The sequence below is a fragment of the Erpetoichthys calabaricus genome, chromosome 16, assembly GCF_900747795.2.
Source record: "Erpetoichthys calabaricus chromosome 16, fErpCal1.3, whole genome shotgun sequence".
In the NCBI taxonomy this organism is placed as follows: domain Eukaryota; kingdom Metazoa; phylum Chordata; class Cladistia; order Polypteriformes; family Polypteridae; genus Erpetoichthys; species Erpetoichthys calabaricus.
In genome coordinates, this window is record NC_041409.2 from 26,410,097 (window position 1) to 26,431,664 (window position 21,568).

General features: G+C 40.4%; 1 protein-coding gene across 1 annotated transcript in view; it reads left to right on the plus strand.

Annotated features, from left to right (window-relative positions):
• The first annotated feature begins 7,696 nt into the window (after positions 1-7,696).
• The window catches only part of si:dkey-288a3.2 (protein phosphatase 1 regulatory subunit 37), a 157,897-nt gene continuing 144,025 nt past the window's right edge, over positions 7,697-21,568 (plus strand). Inside the window, exon 1 of the mRNA XM_051920019.1 lies at positions 7,697-7,844. Within this exon, the coding sequence (XP_051775979.1) occupies positions 7,697-7,844 (148 nt within the window). The remainder of the gene's footprint in view (positions 7,845-21,568) is intronic.

The following is a 21,568-nucleotide window of genomic DNA, read 5'->3' on the forward strand; positions in this document are numbered from 1 at the left end:
TGAGAGAGGCCTTCAGTTGCTTAGAAGTTATCCTGGGGTCCTTTGTGACCTTGCCGACTATTGCACACCTTGCTCTTAGAGTGACCTTTGTTGGTCGACCACTCCTGGGGAGGGTAACAATGGTCTTGAATTTCCTCCATTTGTACACAATCGGTCTGACTGTGGATTGGTGGAGTCGAAACTCTTTAGAGATGGTTGTGTAACCTTTTCCAGCCTGATGAGCATCAACAGCTCTTTTTGTGAGGTCCTCAGAAATCTCTTTTGTTTGTGCCATGATACACTTCCAGAAACATGTGTTGTGAAGAGCAGACTTTGATAGATCCCTGTTCTTTAAATAACACAGGGTGCCCACTCACACCTTGATTTCATTATGTCATAATTTGTTCATTTAGATCAGCGTTTCTCAACCTTTAAGTGTTTGCGACCTGAGTTTTCATAGTTTTAATCGCGCCCCCCTAACGTTTTTTTGAAACCCTAATAAAATTTATTCCTATATTTTTTGCTGCTGATACACCGCTACAAGTTTAAAATTTCCCTACGAATAGCGAAATTATGCCACATATGGCAACATTCGCGCCCCCTTTTTTGTTACGTGCCCCACAGTTTGAGACCCGCTGATTTAGGTGATCTAAATACTTACAATTATCATAAAATGGTCACCTCATTGCTTTAATATTAAAACAAAATCACAGTGCCATGTAGTTTTCTTTCTGTGACATGTCAGTAAAACACTTACAGGAAAGATGTAATTACCGTAGATACTCGCGTATAAGTCAAAAAATGTATGCCTTAAAATTCATTCAAAAAAGCAGAATCGACTTATCCACGGGGCAGCACAATTGTCCATAGAATTTGGGTAATGACATTGTACACTCAATGCTTCATGGTGTTAAGTCACCGGTCATCTGCCGTTTCCCACGGTCTTTGAAATAATTATAAGCCAGCAATACTATTGCTAATTAGCCAGTTTTTTTCTAATTTCATTAAATAATTCTTTAAACTGTAAAATACTTGAATTTGAGCATTAGCTTTTGCAGGTTTTGGATAACAAACATACCATTAGCTGCCACGTGCAACCAGATTTGGAATCAAAAGAACCAAGGCAACGCACGCTATCAATGCGATGCAAGCGTAGCCCGCGATTCAAAAAATTTCTCTGCCTACCTGTTTGTCTCGTCTGACAGTAGCTGAAAAGCAGCATCAGGAGAGAGCAGCCTGAAGTAGTCCAGCAGCGGGTGATCTGTCGTGCCCAACAGCAAGCCATGCTGTCTTGTGAAGTCCGGTAGCCAGTTCGGCTCCCACGGATCAATGTCTGGGTATTCCTCCCATGTGAACCTTGCCGTAGCTGCATCGGCTGCGCTAATGCGTTCAGCTGGCGCGGCATCGGCTGGTGTCCGATCAGCTGATGCCGGCTTCTCACTCTCTTGCTCGATTCCTGATCACTATCAATAAAATTCGATTCTGAAAAATCAGAGTCTGACTCAGCGATAATGTGCAAAACATCGTCTGCCAAGTGTTTTCTTTTCTTTTGTGACATATCGACGCCATCTTGCCTTTGTTTACATTTCGCAACTCACGCACACGCAAGGATTAGTTGCCGAGTCAACGAGTCTAGCATTTTTCCAAGCACAGAGGGAATGCCTGTGACGTGACAGTGAGTTTTGTCGCCATTAACAGCTGATTGGCGCCCTCTATCTCTGATAACTGTCAAGTTTTACCCTAGACTTATACACGAGTCATAACAAATTTCGTAATTTTTGTCTTAAACAATACACTCGACTTATCTGCGAGATCGACTAATACGCGAGTATCTACGGTAGTCAAACATCCTGCATCTGTAAATTAGAAAGTTCCAAGAGACTTATGAAACTCTAGAAAACATTAATGGTTCAATTCATTTTTTGAAACTCCCAATCTAATATTTCAAACTTCTAGACCATTCCAGACAATCATCAAAAATGGATTTTGATGATTGCACTTTAACACCAGCTTTTGCAAGAGATACCTGCAAATCCTGTATGAAATTTTGGGGTTCTTGGAGACTTCTTTTACTATGAAATTGTCAGCTCTTGGGCTGAATTTGCTAGGCTGGTCAGTCCTAGATAAATTAGTAGTCGTTTGAAATCTACACCACTTGTCGATGATTCTCTTTACAGTGGATCTTTTTAAATCTCTTGCCAGACTCACAGGCATATCCACAACCTTCTTTCTGTGGGCCTTTAAGAGTTCTTTTGTTCTTGGTTTGATGACACCACACAAGTCAAAAGCAAACCGAGCACCAGACCCTCAATAGCTGTAGTTTAAATAACACAGGGTCCACATTCATACTCTCTAAATCATTGGCACCTAACCTGGAACACCTGATTCTAATTTTATTAATATGAAGTGGTGATAAATGGAGAGTTGGACTTACTTTTTCCACATGACAAATCTGCATCGATGTTAATTTGGATTATGAGAATGAATACACCATGTCAGTTTTATGTGCTATTTCTTTGTATATCACCTTTATCTGCAGGCACTGTGAGCAAGTGACACACCATCTACGGTCTAGCGACCCGTGTCTTGCTTACAGAAGAATATAAGCATTATGGACATCAGAATCTGTTCCACAGAGAGTCACAGTCAAGGCAGGTGATGGAACGGTCCTTACAGATGATGCTGCAATTGTGACCCACTGGGCTGGCTACTTTGAGAAGATGTTTAAAGCTCATCCTCTGGCTAGGACATTGGACATATCTGGGTCCACGGTACTTGAGGCTGATCCTCCAATTAGCTGTGAACCACCCAGTCTCACTGAGATTGCACAGGCAGCAAACCAGCTGAGGGTAGAGAAAGGCTGCAGGAATCTGTGGTGTCCGGGGTGAATTCTCCAGGCTGGTGGTAAGATTGTCCTTGCATTGCAAGCAATCTTTGCTTCCATTTGGAAGATGGGCGTCATCCCAGCTGAATGGAAAACGGGACTTGTCATCCCTATCTGGAAAGGGAAGGGTGATCACCTGGATTGCAGCAACTACAGGGGGAGAACACTGCTCTCGTTGATAGGTAGATAGATAGATAGATACTATGGTCCTAAATAGAATCTATGATCATTTGCTAACCTACCAGTGACTGGAACAGTCTGCTTTTACGCCTATGAAGTCTACTATCGACCACATCCTGGCACTGAGTGTTCTCATAGAGCACAAATGTGAATATTGGCAGAGTTTCTTTGCAGCCTTTGTTGATTTTTGTAAAGCATTCGACTCAGTTGATCAAGCTGCCCTGTGGGACATTCTGAGACTTCTTGGAAACCTCCCAAAGTTGCTAGATATCATGGCCAGAGAGGCAGAACCTCTCCGTTTTTCCCAATTGATTCTGGGGTTTGTCAGGGGTGGGTTCTGCTCCTACTCTGTTCAATGCTTGCCTGGACTGGGAGTTGGGTAGGTCGTGGGGTCCAGCGGCTGTGGGGTATCTGTTGGTGAGGGTGAAAGATTCATGGATCTTGACCTTGTGGACGATGCTGTGATCTTCACAGAGTCAATGGAGGCTCTGATCAGGGCTCTCGAGAGACTAAGAGAGGAGTCTGAGTATCTGGGCTTGCGAGTGTCCTGGATGTAAACCAAGATACATGACTTTAATGACCTCTTGGACACAGCTATCATCAGCAGTGTGTCTGTCTGTGGAGAGAGTGTTGATCTTGTCGAGAGGTTTACTTACCTCGGCAGCGACATTCATGTCCCTGGTGACTCTTCCTAAGAAGAGCATGGTTGGGGGTCATGAAGTTGCTGGAAAGGGGTGTGTGGCGCTCCCGATATCTTTGCAAAAGGCCGAAAGTCCAAGTCTTTAGAGTCCTGGTGCTTCCTGTCTTGCTATATGGTTGTGAGACATGGATGCTCTCCATTGACCTGAGACAAAGACTGGACTCCTTCAGCACTGTGTCTCTTCGGAGAATCCTTGAGTACCGCTGGTTTGACTTTGTGTCGAACGAGTGGTTGCTCACGGAGTCCCAAATAAGGCACATCACCTGCATTGTGAGGGACCGTCAGTTAGGCACTACAGCCATGTGGCGCGATTCTCCGAGGATGATCCGGCTCACAAGACCCGAGTGGCTGGACCAGGCCAAGGAGATGCCCACATAACACCTGGCTGTGACAGATAGATGGTCATTTCCAGCGGGTGGGACTGGACTGCGTGTCTGCCTGGGCAGTTGCCATCCGGGATCCTGAGCTGTTTCGTTGTGTGGTGGGTGCAGCAACACGCTACACCAATGCTTGATCCCAAATCTGACCTGACCTGACTATTTACATGAAGATCTAATGTTTGCCTGTTCAAATACATTTAAAAAGTCAACCATTTCCATGTGTACTAACTTTTTCACTTGACTGTCTATGTGAATCATAATTGGAGGGAATCTTAGATTGTCCTTTTTCGTTGGACCTCCACTCTAACCAACACAATTTCACCACCATCTGAACATTTAGGTACATTTTTATAGTCTTACCAAATTAAAAAAAACAGAGAAACACCACCTTAATAAATACTCACGTATGCCTAGACAGATGTTCCTCATCATCCTAACAGATGCCAAAACAATCCACTCATTGTTTGAGTGCAGCAGTCTGACCAGGAGCTGTGGGACACCTGCGCCTGCCAGGGCCCTGCCAAAATTTTTGGACCACTAGCCAATATGGAGAATATTTCCAAACCCAGCAACTGCAGGTGCTCAGATGGGGAGTCTAGAAACTCACTTAGATGTGTTATACCCGGGCAAGAAAAAATAAGGATATGTGATTTTGTACATTTCTACAAGTTTTAGTTTACTGAAGTTCCTGGAAAACATTAACTGTAGATAGATAGATAGATAGATAGATAGATAGATAGATAGATAGATAGATAGATAGATAGATAGATAGATAGATAGATAGATAGATAGATAGATAGATAGATAGATAGATAGATAGATAGATAGATAGATAGATACTTTATTAATCCCAAGGGGAAATTCACATTCTCCAGCAGCAGCATACTGATACGATAAACAATATTAAATTAAAGATTGATAATAATGCAGGTAAAAAAAACAGACAATAACTTTGTATAATGTTAAATGTTAACGTTTACCCCCCCCCCCGGGTGGAATTGAAGAGTCGTATAGTTTGGGGGAGGAACGATCTCCTCAATCTGTCAGTGGAGCAGGACAGTGACAGCAGTCTGTCGCTGAAGCTGCTCTTCTGTCTGGAGATGATCCTGTTCAGTGGATGCAGTGGATTCTCCATAATTGATAGGAGCCTGCTGAGCGCCCGTCGCTCTGCCACAGGTGTTAAACTGTCCAGCTCCATGCCAACAATAAAGCCTGCCTTCCTCACCAGTTTGTCCAGGCGTGAGGCGTCTTTCTTCTTAATGCTGCCTCCCCAGCACACCACCGCGTAGAAGAGGGCGCTCGCCATAACTGTCTGATAGAACATCTGCAGCATCTTATTGCAGATGTTGAAGGACGCCAGCCTTCTAAGGAAGTATAGTCGGCTTTGTCCTTTCTTGCACAGAGCATCAGTATTGGCAGTCCAGTCTAATTTATCATCCAGCTGCACTCCCAGATATTTATAGGTCTGCACCATCTGCACACAGTCACCTTTGATGACCACAGGGTCCATGGACCTGGACCTTTAATCACAAGACCACATCTGTATATTTGTCTGCCCCTTAGCAAGTCACTTAGCCTAAACTATACAAGGCTTTCATGAGGGGAATGATACGCCCTACCAGGGTCATCCTTTTAAGAGAAGTGAGTTAACATCTAAATATGTTAATTGTTATCGACTTTCTAAAATCTTACAGGTGGAATATCTGTTTTTCCTCTTAAAACTTTATGTTCTTTAAGTGACTTGGCCTAAATGCCACCATGCCTCCATGAGAAATATGACACTCTCTGCCATACTAAGTTCATCCTGTGAAGAGATGTGGGTCAGTATCTAAATATGCAAATTTTCATTGAGTTTCTAATAACCCCCTCAAATCCTTTATGATCTCATTGTATTTCACAATCTGTCCTGTAATCTTAAAATTATCCCTTAAATTGACTTAATGGTTCTCTCCCAAAATATAAATTGTGGACAGAGCTACATGAGTGCAAGAAGATTCCTGAACCATTTATTGTGTGTCACTGCAGTATATTAATTTAGAAAATCAAAAGATGAATCCAAATAAAAAAAAAGCTTTTGATCATAGACTTTTAATAGTGGCCTGAATTTTTAATATTTAACACAGCGCATGTTTCTTTTTTTTTTGTTTGCTCCATTGGTTATTTGGGGCTATTCTGTTTAGGCCAAAAAACTCCTCTGATGAAAATTCTCCATTATTTTTCCCATGTCTTCTCTGCATTGTTTATGAATCTTAAATTTATGGTAATGGTAAGAGAGGGTCATTATCCAAAGGAAAAAAGATGAGGGGTGTGAGACAGAAGCATAATTAGGCCATGTGTCATGGGACTCTAAGGAAACAAAAATGCTGAGCAGCACATTGTGTTTTCTGACCACAAGGAGCCTGATCAGACATCTTGCCTTCTATTTCACATGTATAGAAATTCCTATCCCTGACCTGAGGAATAGCACAGCTCAGTTTATTTATCTGTATTGTATTTGTTAAGTTATTTGTAATAGTTTTGCACATTAAGTGTTGCCTGTCAATGAGTTATGACATTTGTTGCAGCTGCTTCATAAAGTCTGTTCTCTCTATCCTACTAAAGTAGTACTTACATATACCACTGTATTATTAAATATTTTATCCCAAGTGAAAGCTAAAAAATTACAAGTAAAACTTTATGTGTTTTCTTTTAATTTTTTTTTGTATTTTCCTCACCCTGGTGATATGCAATCAGCATATTGCACATAATGTATTCACTACTGACATTACACCCGTAGGGGCAATTAACAATACTTTGAAGAGTTCGTCTGTGTCTTCATATTAATAATTAGTATTTGGTGCCTATGAACTCATTCCCAGAAATCTCCACAGTGCATACCCAGGGCACACTTAGAGCATTTAGTAAAGAGAGCCTTTAAAATAAGATGTGTTGTGCAAATGTAGTTTATGCCTTCTTAGCTTTAGTTTCTTTTATCTGGCTATTTGATATGGAAATATTGAATTTCACATGCATGTTAGAAGCCTGATTTATAAATAATTAATGGCACGATATCCTATATCAGCTTTACGAAAGTGTTGAACAGAGGGAAGGAGTGCATTTCCTTACTTGGGCTGACATCCTGGGAGAATTACTATCTGTCGAAGCATTTTGCACGATTGAATAGGGATGTGAATTTAAGGTACCTCATATCTCAATAACACCCACGACTCGACACTCTTGAGAGTCTTTTTTATGTTTTATTACTGTTTTATTAAATTTCAGTAGCATCCAACTGTGTAAATTATGTATAGCATCCAAATGTAAAGTTAGGTGGCTGGCATAATTTAAAGTCTTCCTTTTCAAGATCCAGACTCTTGAAGCTTAAAATCCAGTAAACATCAGTAAAGTTGAACTGAAGTGATTACCACGGGATAAACATTTTTTCATCTTGTTGGACTGGGGAGGTGTATGAAGATTGTAAACAGGCACAGAAGTGCTTGAAAGAAGTTCTTAATTAGATACTGTCTCAGAAGTGGGTTTTGCTTAGGTGTGATGACTTAAGCTGAAGCTATTGATTCATCTCTTAAATTTAAAATGGGAACCCTTGACGGAGAGTGCACTGATCAGTTGGCTGACCCTCCTCAATCAAAGCCGAAATGTAAGAACAATAAACGTGTCTCCTTCCCGCCAGATGAAGAATTAGTAAGTGGATTTGCCGAGAAGAAGGAAGTGCTGAAAGATGGTGAGTTGCTTTCTCTTCTCCTGCTTATTTTCCCACTGCACCTCCTGATATTTACTATGATAATCAGTAAGATGCTTTACAAAATGGCCACTTTGATGTTTAATAGCCCTTTACAATAAAAGCTAAGAATGGCTAATATTGCCCAAGACTGGGGGTCAACAAAAGGCATTATAAACTCCATAAACGAGTTGGATACTGATGGCAATGCCAACTGAAATGATTTGATCTCCGAAACACAGTGTGCTTTTATTACAATCTGAGGCCGCAGCAGATGTTTCTGCTGTTGACCTCACCCTACATTCTTTTAACTAAAATGATAGTGTTTCTAGCCTTATATAAGCTGTCAGTCATCATCCCACATTCAGGATCAGCACAGCTAGGACTAATTTGACTATGCCAGTACATTTCTTATTCAGAAACCTATTTATTCATTATTGTTGTTGTTTTAAAAGCTTGCAAGCAATTTTACTCTGAAAGGACAAATTGGATTCAGTTTGCAAAAGTGTTAACCCATCATATTCCAACAGCAGGTGCCTGGTTTGCTGGGAAAAGATTGTTGAGGTCAACAATGAAATGGTAAACTGGCGGCTAACACGATATCTTTCTATAGCTTACTTTCATAGAGTTAAGATATCTGTTTCATAAAAAATCAGAATGTTGGTAAACTTAAAATCAATCTAAATGTAACGAAACATTACATTAAATCCTCAAAATCCACTGAATGAAAATTAGAGTCTTAGGAGGCTAAGGCTATCCCAGCATTGGGCAAAAGGTAGGAACCAGCTCTGTTCTTGGCATCAATCTGTCTCAGGACACAGAGACGCTTGCCCAGTTTAGAGTAACTAGATTTTTTTTAATATTTTAGGGATGAGGGAAGAGGGAAGAAAATCAAGGTGCCTTGATATAACCTCACATACAGACACAGGGGAAAGCATGCAAATTCTATACCAGCAGTGGCCATTGTCCTGCATCTGTGAGGCAGCAGCAACCCTTCAAGAACCACATGCTGCCACTTCTGATAGTACATTTATTTAAAACCTTAAATGGCTGATACTATAAAAGCATTTCAGTCAATATCTATTTGATACCTGTATAATTTACTATGTTTTGATTTAACCATTCATCATTCATTATAATGTTTCCTCAAGTTGCAAGATATCTTTTGCTGCTTTAAAGCCCTGATCAGGTTAGGGTCACAACACTCCAAATTTTGTTTAGGCTTAACGCGGTTATAATGGATTCAGATCAAGGATACACCCATCCATCCATCCATCCATCCATTTTCCAACCTGCTGAATCCAAACACAGGGTCACGGGGGTCTGCTGGAGCCAATCCCAGCCAACACAGGGCACAAGGCAGGAACCAATCCCGGGCAGGGTGCCAACCCACCGCAGGACACACACAAACACAGCCACACACCAAGCACACACTAGGGCCAATTTATAATCACCAATCCACCTAACCTGCATGTCTTTGGACTGTGGAAGGAAACCCACACAGACACGGGGAGAACATGCAAACTCCACGCAGGGAGAACCCGGGAAGCGAACCCAGGTCTCCTAACTGCGAGGCAGCAGCGCTACCCACTGTGCCACCCTGCCGCCTCAAGGATACATGTGGTGTTATAATTTCACCCTCTGTAATATATTTCCAAATACTCACTTAGGCGAAATGCTTTTCTGTATGGCAATTAGGGATGTGGGGCAGTGCAGTGGTACAGTACATTTAATGTCTTTTTTTTCACACTGATAAGCAGAAACAGACTCTTTAATGTCAAAGTGAAAACAGATCTCTTCAAAGTGTTCTAAATTAATTACAAATATAACTTACCATGCCATTTTTCAAACCTGCTTAAATCTGAGCTGGGCTGTGGGGGGCTGGAGCCAAACCAGTAAAGCATAGGGCAGAAAGCAGGAACGATCCCTGGACAGGGCCCAGTCCATCAAAGGGTGAACACACAAACACACACTAGGGATGATCTAGTGTTGTCAGCCCACCTAAATTGCATGTCCTTGCACTATGAGAGGAAACTGGAGCGCCCGGATGAAACTAATTACAAACATAAAATACAAAATCATTGCTTGTATAAGTGTTTAAGCCAGTATTTATTAGATTTACCTTTGACAGCAACCATGACAGCCTTGAGTCTGTTTAGTGTGATAAAAAAATCAGGCAGCAGACAGAAAAAAGGTTTGGGGATGGCCACTCCATATACTGAAAAAAAAGTAAAATGAAAAGAAACACGTCTTTACAGGAGCAGAGTTCACAACTGAACTGACTAACAGTTCAGACTGCTCTATAAATATGGTGGGTGGGAGGAAGAGGTGGAGTTAGGAAGGGGAATTCTGGGTAGCGGAAATGGTGTCATCAAAGTTGGCTGGAAGTGATGTCAACAGTGGGAGGATCAATGGTAATGTCATTAAGAGTCAAGGTCCTCAGCTGGGGTGCCGAGGAATAAGAGGAGAGAGGATCAGGTGAGAGCGCCAACCTCCAGTGTGGCTGACAAATAACACTGTTTGAGCTGGTGAACTGTCCCCCTATGTGCACGTGTGTGACAGTGGACAGATCTTTCTCTATTTCTCTCTATCAGCTTTGCACATCTGGACACTTTTTCTTCATTCTGCTTTGAAAAACTGCTCAAGCTCTGTCAGCGTGCAAGAGGATTGTGAGTGAACAGCATTTTACAAGTCCAGACACAAATTCACATTTGGATTGAGATTTGAACTCTGACTCAGCCACTTTAGGACATTCACATGGTTGTTTACTCACCAATGTATCCATGGAAATGCTCCACAATATCTCAAGGAACTCCTTATACTACAATCCACTGCAAGAAACCTCCGTTTTGCAAATACCTACTGCCTTTGCCCCTCGTGAACCAAACTTCATACAATGGGTGACCGAGCCTTTGCAATGGCTGCTCCACAGCTCTGGAATGTCCTACCAGAGAGCCTGAGAACACAGCAGATGGTGGGCTCTTTTAAAAAACAGCTAAAGACTTTTCTATTTATGAAAGCTTATTAACAAAAATGCTATAATTACTGTTGTTTTATCTCTGTTTTTATCTTGCTTTGCCTTTGTTTAAACTTTTTATGTAGCACTTTGAGATTTACTGCTAATAAAATGCATTATTATTATTATTATTATGTTTTTAAGCCGGCGGCACGGTGGCGCAGTGGTAGCGCTGCTGCCTCGCAGTTACGAGACCCGGGTTCGCTTCCCGGGTCCTCCCTGCGTGGAGTTTGCATGTTCTCCCCGTGTCTGCGTGGGTTTCCTGCGGGCGCTCCGGTTTCCTCCCACAGTCCAAAGACATGCAGGTTAGGTGGATTGGCGATTCTAAATTGGCCCTAGTGTGTGCTTTGTGTGTGGGTGAGTTTGCAAGTGAAAGGGCACAAGAGACCAAACTAGGAACAATAGGAAGGAAAAGTTTAAAGAATCATCATGCAACCTGAAAAGATAAACAAGAAAGTGCCGTTAATGGATGAGGACTACAAACCATTAAGGTCAACAAAGTAGAACACAGTTTATAAAAAATGAGCTCTCAAAAACAGTTCATTACTTACAAATGAAATTTGTTGCACAGTGTCTGTGTTATAATAAGAATACAGATTAACTCAAAAGTAATGTAAGCTATTCTATTTCTAATTTTACACATAATAGCCATACATAATTAATCCATTGCATACCCAGTTATTAACAATCCTTTTTTACATCAGGCTATGTTCATTTTGTGAACCTGCTTTCTCCATTTAAGAGTTACAAGAAGTCAGAGCCTGTCCCAGTAATACAATACAATACAAAACAATACAATACAATTTATTTTTGTATAGCCCAAAATCACACAAGAAGTGCCACAATAGTCTTTAACAGGCCCTGCCTTTTGACAGCCCCCCAGCCTTGACTCTCTAAGAAGACAAGGAAAAACTCCCAAAAAACCCTTGTAGGGAAAAAATGGAAGAAAACTTGGGAAAGGCAGTTAAAAGAGAGACCCCTGTCCAGGTAGATTGGGTGTGCAGTGGGTCAGAGGCATAGCTAGTGTTTTCAGCGCCCCCTCCTGTTTGCCAAAATGCAATGGGGAAGGGAAATTTGGCGCCCCCTGGATGCTGCGCCCGGGGACAGATGTCCCCCCTTGCCCCCCAATACAACAACAATACACAGAACAGAACAAATCCTCAATATAGTATAAAAATAAAAATTTTACAAGTACTGAGCAGAATTTAACAGTAGATGATACCCCATAATATGATTTGGATTTGTTTAGAGTCCTGGAGACCTCAGCCATCAAACTGCCTCCCACTATTGGCCATTCCACAGCTGAAACAGCGCTGGGCCAGCCAATCCGATGAAAGGACCCCTCTAACCCACGATTCCTGCGATCCACCATCAGGGATGACTTTACCTTAGGCAGGCAAAACAACTTGGCAGGTGGGCCGTGGCACCAAGTGCCACATTTGAGTACTGAGAAGAGAAACAGAATAGGTGAGGGTTAGTAACAAATTAAAACAATCATGTTACTTATGTTTTAGTGCTAATGACTAACAACAGAGATGCAGTCTGTACAGTTAATCAGCAGCTCTAGTCAGGGTGTGCTAAACTGAAGTAGTGAGTCTTCAGCCAGGATTTAAAAGCTGAGACTGAAGGGGCACCTCTTATAGTAGCAGGCAGACCACTCAGTGGCGTAGCGTAGTGGGGGCGGCAGGGGCGACCCGCCCCGGGCGGCACTTTTAGGGGGCGGCAAAATTTCACAATAAATAATAATAATATCTTGTAAAAATTTGAACCATACCTAAATAAGGGGGCGGCAGAATTTTCCTCCGCCCCGGGTGGCTGACACCCATGCTACGCTACTGAGACCACTCCACAGTTTAGGGGCCCTCTAACTAAAAGCTCAACCTCCCACTGTTATTATTTTTTTAATCCTTGGAATCATAAGCAGACTGGCATCTTGAGATCTTAATTTACGCTCTTGTTTGTAAGTCATGATAAGTTCAGACAAGTAAGCCGGACCTTGGCCATTTAATGCTTTATATGTTAAAAGGAGGATTTTGAAATCTGCCCTAAACTTAACCGGGAGCCAGTGTAAGGATTTAAGAACTGGAGTTATGTGTTCGTATTTTCTTGTTCTTGTAATAATTCTTGCAGCAGCATTTTGGATTAACTGGAGGCTGTATAAAGAACAGTTTGAACATCCAGTGAACACAGCATTTGCAATAGTCAATCCTACTAGAAATAAATGCATGAATTAATTTCTCAGAATCCTGTTTATCCTGTAATACAGCATCATGGTGGTGGGTGAGTGAGATGGTATACTCATGCTCATGCTTATTCATAGTGTCAAGTTAGCATCAACATTTGCAACTGTATGACACATGGCTCTTTATATTTTTATCAGAAAAAAAATATTAAAAATCAACGTCTTTCATGTGCAAAAAATGTAATCAAAATGTTCACCGTCTTTCAATTTCTGTTGTTTCCAGACTCTGCTGCCATTTTTAATTCATTCTGTTATTTTTTTGAACAATACATGTTATTTTAAAATGGTCTTCTGATTTTTATTTAGAACTAGCAAAATACCCGCGCTTCGCAGCGGAGAAGTAGTGTGTTAAAGAGGTTATGTAAACATATATATACATAAACATACTGTATATACATAAATATATACATATACACATCCACATATATATACATATATAAACATATATATAAATACATGCAGACACATATACATATATATACATATACATATTTGTATATCTACATATATATACACAGCTGGACGATAAATTAGACTGGACTGCCAATACTGATTCTCTGTGCAAGAAAGGACAGAGCCGCCTGTACTTCCTTAGAAGACTGGCATCCTTCAACATCTGCAGTAAGATGCTGCAGATGTTCTATCAGATGGTTGTGGCGAGTGCCCTCTTCTACGCAGTGGTGTGCTGGGGAGGCAGCATTAAGAAGAAGGATGCCTCACGCCTGGACAAACTGGTGAGGAAGGCAGGCTCTATTGTTGGCATAGAGCTGGACGGTCTGACATCCGTAGCAGAGCAACGGGCACTCAGCAGGCTCCTATCAATTATGGAGAATCCACTACATCCATTAAACAGTGTCATCTCCAGACAGAGGAGCAGTTTCAGTGACAGACTGCTGTCACTGTCCTGCTCCACTGACAGACTGAGAAGATCATTCCTCCCCCAAACTATGCGACTCTTCAATTCCACCAGAGGGGGTAAACGTTGAACATTATTCAAGTTATTGTCTGTTTTTTTATCTGCATTTTTTATTACTCTTTAATTTAATATTTTTGCTGCTGGAATATGTGAATTTCCCCCTGGGATTAATAAAGTATCTATCTATCTATCTATCTATCTATCTATCTATCTATCTATCTATCTATCTATCTATCTATCTATCTATCTATCATATACATATATATACATATACATATTTGTATATCTACATATATATAAACATATATACATATATATACATATTTGTATATCTACATACATACACATATATCTATCTATATATACTGTATATATATATATATATATATATATATATACACACATATATATATATACACATACATATATATATATATATATATATATATATAGCTGATTAGCCAGTGGATTCGCTCAGTGAGTGCAAGAGAAAAAAATAAAATGTATGTATAAAATAAGTTAAATTGCCAAATTTATTTTTCCACAAATAAAGAGCACTTACAATAACATAGAAATCAATATAAACAACATTAACATCATTATCATTTGAGAATATAAAGTAATATATAAGAAGCACATTGCATATAAATATAAATTATTAAACATTAAAATGTTCTTCTATAAAACAGTACCGTGGCTATTAGTTTGTCTGTCCAGGATTTTAAATGAGCTGTAGCTCGCAAACCGTTTCACCTATTGACTTGAAATTTGGTACACAGATACTACGTCACGTCTACTATTCGCTTTCCCACACATATGAACATATATATATATATATATATATACACACATACATATACAGACACATACACATATATACATATACATACATAGTGCGTTGCAACACGGGCTGTGATTGTTACATGGGAGGGAGACGACAAATCACAGCTTCCCGCTTTGTAATCGGGCTTGTGATTGCTGCTTTGACGGATGTCCAGATCCCACAGTATTTCCCCTTAGGAGAGGCGTTAGGCAAGTGTAATTGAATAGCGGTGGTGCAAGTTATTACTCTTTTTATCTTTATTTTATTTTATTGTAGAATCAACTTACAGCTGCGCGCACCAGTGCGTGCGTGGCGGATGCGTACGGCTGACGTTTTCATTGTCTACCACCTTCGCTAATCATTGTTGAGGCAGATTGAAGACTTAAGTGCCAGCTTAACTGAAAAATTAAAGAAAACGTACTAAGTTTTAAAAGAAATCATTTTTAACGGGAAAAGATGCCGACGAAAGAAGAGAAGCAGCGGGACGCTAGGGTCAAGAGCTGCTCATTAAGCAGCAAGCGCATCAACCTCTGAGCAAACGAATGGTAAACGTACAGAGAAAGAGGATAAATACTATGAATGGTCATGTCAAGTGTATTCACTCCACGTTATCGTGGAGTGCGCTGTTACTGGTATTTTGATAAAAGAATCTGAATAACATAAGAATCGTATAAATTATTAAACAGTAAAACATTAACATTTAAGAAGTAAAGATACATTGAGTACTACTGTAGTGCTTTCGGGTATAGTACATTTTTTGTTTGCCCATTACATGCATAAATGTATACATTTTTTGGTGTACCTACCCAAGAACACGCGACATGACCCGGCAGTTAAAAATTTATCGCTCCAGCAATTTTAACTCTGTTACAAAGTCATCTAATATGGTATTGCAAAGGGCAGCGGGAGCGTTTCTATAAACTCAATTTAAACTTACTGTTTACACCGTGCTTTGAAGATGCATAGTATGCGACACGTGTTTCGCCGTAATTTTGTGCTCATCAGGAGTACAGAGTTACTGCACTCCCTTACAGGAATCGATCCTCGGACGTAGAGGCGAAGCCCCTAACGTTGTGCCACGGCGTGAGGTTTGTTCATTTGACAGCATGTAGATCGGGGTAATTACATTGCAGGCATTCGTAGTCTGATTCACAATCTGATTGTATGGGTGGTTACCTACCAGGTAACGCTTGTGGTTGGTGAGCAAGTCGGCTAACTTCTGCCACGGTGCCCTCTTTCAGTTGCGAGAAGCAGATCATACAATGGTTGAAATAGTTTAATATATATAGCAAAATCACCGTGCTTCGCAGGGGCGAATATGGTATTGCAAATGGCAGCGTTTCTATAAACTTAAAGTTACGGTTTATACCGTGCCTTGTTTCATATTCTTTTCCTACCTTATCAATTGTGTAATGTGTTTTTTGAACAGGTTTGATTAATGCAAGTGATCACTCCTGCTGCGTTCAGTCACTTCACGTGAGCCACTCTCTTGTGTGATGTTGCGATGTCCACGGGTTTATTTAATGTTAGCTAAGACCCGGCAGTTAAAAGTTTCTCGCTACAGCAATTTTAACTCTGTTACAAAGTGATGCAAACTGTCGTTTATACCTCGTGTCTTCTCATTAAACTTTTATCTCGCGAATATGTTATTGCAATCCGCAGCGGGAGCGTTTCTATAAACTTAATTTAAACTTACGTTTTACACCATGCTTTGTTTCCCTTATGAACATGCTTGTATGCTTAACTCGCTCCGTTCTCAATTGTTTAATTAATTTTTTGCTCTTCGCTGTTTGCGGCTGTTCCTCCATTTCCCCCTACTTCGTTCTTTTATCTCGCGAATATGTTATTGCAATCCTTAACGGGAGCGTTTCAATAAACTGATTGAAAATAGTTTTGCATTTACCTTTTTAGTAAAAGGCGAGATTTTAAGCCTGAGAAATCACCCCGTAAATGCACACGTTTAATTGGACATGTGTTAATATGTATGGTTACACAGTATTAAAAGACAGTGAACAACGTCAGTTACCTTTCTTCCCGCGTATGATAAAAGGTGAGGTTTTAAGCCTGAGAAATCACCCCGTAAATGCACACGTTTAATTGCACATGTGTTAATATGTATGCTTACACAGTATTAAAAGACAGTCAAAAATTAACGTCATTTACCTTCGTTCCCGCGTGTGACTCGTGCTGTAAATGTCTTCCTTGTTTTTAGTTCACTTGATTACGTAGGAGGCGTGATGACGCGATACGTGACTCCGCCTCCTCCATTACAGTGTATGGACAAAAAATATGTTCCAGTTATGACCATTACGCTTTGAATTTCGAAATGAAACCTGCCTAACTTTTGTAAGTAAGCTGTAAGGAATGAGCCTGCCAAATTTCAGCCTTCCACCTACACGGGAAGTTGGAGAATTAGTGATGAGTGAGTCAGTCAGTCAGTCAGTCAGTCAGTGAGGGCTTTGCCTTTTATTATTATAGATCAGTCCTGTTTCCCAGTTGCTAGTGCAGTTGCCTTACAGCTCGCAGATAATGGTTTCAAATCCTGATCTAGTCTCTGGGGGGTCGTCATGTTCTAACATTTTCTGTGTGCTGTACTCCACATACTGTGGTTTTTCTTCTATCTCTGATTGGGTCAACTGGCAAATCTACATTGATGTGGCTGGATCTGTGAGTGAATGTGCCCTGCACTGGACTGACTCCCAGTACAAGGCCAGTTCATGTATTGCACCCAGTGCATCTGGGATAGGCTTTCCACAACATGAGTTCCTTGATAGATGGACTTTCCTGCCTACTTTTTCTCATGCTAGCAATTGGGGAGCAAATATCCATTACTCACAGTCAACCTTTGACAGTTCCTAAAGAGAGACTAATTACCTCCTGTTGGGATGTGTTTATAGAGCAGATTAAAAAACTATTCAGACCTCTTTATCCAAGCACACGTTTTTGTGTTATGGGTTTAATGTTAATTGGTACATTGCTATATCACCGTTGATCTTGAGTCAATAGCCAATAATGACAATATGAAACATGTATTCAGAAAGGATTATAAATTTAATAAAAATCAAAAGCTGAAATATCTCTTATCTCTAAGCATTCAGACCCCTTGCTGTGTCACTCCAAATTGGGAACAGGTACTTCCTGTTTGCTTTAATTATTCGTCAGATGTCTAGGACTTCATTGGAGTCCATCTGTGGCAAACTGAATTGACTGGACATCTTTTAGAAAGATTCCACAATTCATACTGCATGTCAGCTCAAAAACCAAGCCATGAAGTCCAAGGAACTCTCCGTAGACCTCCGTGATCTAATTGTGGTGAGGCGTAGATCAGAGCAAGGTTATAAAACCATTTCTAAAGCTTTGAGTGGTCTCAGTAGCACATTGACCTCAATTATTTTGAAATGGAAGAAGTTTTGAACCACCAAGACTCTTCTAAGAGATGGCCACTCGGCCAAACTGAGTAACTGGGCAAGAAGGGCCTTGGACAGGAAGGTGACTAAGACCCCAATGGTCACTCTAACAGAGCTTCAGAAATGCTTTGCTGAAATGGGATACCCTGCCAGAAGGTGGCCATCTAAGCAGCACTCCATCAATCACGCTAGGTCGAAGCCACCCTTGAGTAAAAGGCATATGACAGCCTGCTTGGAGTTTGCCAAATTGCATTTAAATGACTTTGAGAGCATGAGGAAAAAGATTGTATGGTCTAATGAAATAAAATTTGAACTCTTATTGCTGAATTGCTGATATTAAATCCTGGTTCTCTTCGAATTTTCTCAAATTAAACTGTGACAAAACGGAGGTTCTCCTCATTGGTTCAAAATCATCATTATCCAAAACCAATAATCTTTCTCTTATTATTGATAACTCTGTTGTTTCCCCATCACCTCAGGTCAAGAGTCTGGGTGTCATCCTCGACAGTACTCTATCCTTCCAGTCTCACATTAATAACATCACCCGGTGTGCTTACTTCCACCTATGTAATATTAATCGCATTCGCCCCTCCCTCACTCCTCATACCACTGCCATTCTTGTTCATAGTCTTGTTACTTCTCGGCTGGACTACTGCAATTCACTCCTCTTTGGTCTCCCTAATAAATCTCTTCATAAGCTTCAGTTAGTCCAGAATTCTGCAGCACGCATCATTACTCGAACCTCATCTATTCACCATATTACTCCGGTCTTGCAGCAGCTTCATTGACTTCCGATTAAGTTTCGAACTGATTTTAAGATTTTGCTATTAACATTTAAGGCCATTCATACCCTCGCCCTTCCATATCTGTCTGACCTTCATCATGTTGCCGTAACCTTAGATCCTGTTCCTCCATCCATCTGACCGTCCCTCTTGCCCGTCTAACCACCATGGGGAGCGGAGCATTCAGCCGTTCTGCTCCCAAGCTCTGGAATTCATTACCTACCAAGCTTAGAAATATCAAATCATATTCATCCTTCAAATGTAAACTTAAAACGCATCTGTTTGAAATGGCTTTTTCTTTATGATTACAGTGGTTTTGTTTGGTTTTAATTTTTTTTAGATTTTCTGATGTTTTGAGTTGTTTATAATTGTGTCTTTTATTTATTGTTTGTTCGGTGTCCTTGAGTTCTCAGAAAGGCGCCCTGTATAAATAAAATGTATTATTGCAGAACTCCTAGCACTGTGTCTAGAGAAGACCAGGTACTGCTCATCATCTACCTAAATCCATCCTGATGTTGAAGCCTGGTGGTGGCAGCATCATGCTATGGGGTGCCACTCAGTAACAGGGACAGTAAGATTTGTCAGAATTGAGAAAAAGCTGAATGTATCCAAATACAGAGAGGTCTTGGAATGAAAAACTTCTACAAAGTGCATATGACCTCGGACTGGGATGACGGTTCAACTTTCTGCACAACAATGACCTGAAGCATGTGGTCAAGACAACGCTGGAGTGCATTTGGGACGAGAAAACCCATAGAACATCTGTGAAGAGACCTGAAGATGGCCGTTTACAGACGCTTCAAATTCAGTCCAACGGAACTGGAGAGGATCTGCCAGGAAGGAAGAAATAAACTGTTCAAATCCAGGTGTGCAAAGCCTGTAGAGACTTACCCAAGATGTAAAGCTGTAATTGGTGCTCAATAAGCCTCTACAAAGTACTGAAGTATGGATCTGATTACTTAAGTGAATGAGAAATTTCAGTTTTTGGCTTTTAATAAATTTGGAAACCTTACTTTGTCGTTATGGGTTATAGAATGATAGACTGATCGGCGAAATATATAAATTTATATTAATTTAAAATTAAATCTATAATGCAATGAAGTGTGCAGACAGTGAAGGAGCCTGACTGATTTCTGAATCCATTTGTTATCTATTAGAATTCCTGGTTTTTTTTTTTACTGAGCTTAGTAGATTAATTGAGGTTTAAAAATTCTCTCATCAATTGTAAAAGAAGACCAAAAAACAGCAAACCACAAGAAAGTATGTGAGTCCTAGTAAGAATTTCCATTGAGCTCATGTTCTTCAGATGTTTGTGAATGGCTTTAAATATGTGTGTTTTTTCAGTTGCAGCATTTCTTTCTGTTTACTAGCCAAACATTTGATATTTACATAGCTATCTCCAAGACTCTGGTGTTTAAACATTGCTGTTTTGTTGGTTTATAACTGTTGGAATCGCCTTTTTTAACAAACACATTAGTATTGCATATGATTATCACTGTTGTCTTTTTTGTTTTTGTGATTAACAAGAACTTTCCTCTGCCATATCCTTTAAAGCAGTGTTGACGGTTCTCACACATATGCACTACTGCTAAGCCTTTTGTAGCCTGCAAACACCAATCTGGAAAAGGGGTCAGACTAAAGAGAGGAACATCTCTCCCCTTTCCCTTTTCTTTCTATCAGGAAAATACATAAACACAGTGAAGGCATGACATTTTATTGTTAATTTTAACTTGAAGTGAAGATTCTTAGATCTTTAGGAAAGTTTTTATGGGGCTGGCTATAAGCTCTAGTTATGGCCAATGAGATCTCCATTAAATGAAAGTATTGAATCTGTGTAACAAAGTTCTCACAAAGTAGTACTGTGCAAAAGTTTTAGGCAGGTGTGAAAAAATGCTGTAAGCAAAGAATGCTTTCAAAAATGGAAGTGTTAATCATTTATTTTCATCAATCAACAAAATGCAGTGAATGAACAAAAGAGAAATCTAAATCAAATCAATATTTGGTGTGACCACCCTTTGCCTTCACAACAGCATCAATTCTTCTAAGTACACTTGCACACAGTTTTTGAAGGAACTCGGCTGGTAGGTTGTTCCAAACATCTTGGAGAACTAACCACAGATCTTCTGCAGATGTAGGCTTCCTCACATCCTTCTGTCTCTTCATGTAATCCCAGACACACTCGATGATGTTGAGATCAGGGCTCTGTGGGGGCCATACCATCACTTCCAGGACTTCTTGTTCTTCTTTACGCTGAAGATAGTTCTTAATGACTTTGGCTGTATGTTTGGGGTCGTTGTCCTGCTGAAGAATACATTTGGGGCCAATCATACGCCTCCCTGATGGTATTGCATGATGGATAAGTATCTACCTGTATTTCTCAGCATGGAGAACACCATTAATCCTGACCAAATCTCCAACTCCATTTGCAGAAATGCAGCCCCAAACATTCAAGGAACCTCCGCCATGCTTCACTGTTGCCTGCAGACACTCATTATTGTACCGCTCTCCAGCCCTTCGATGAACAAACTGCCTTCTGCTACA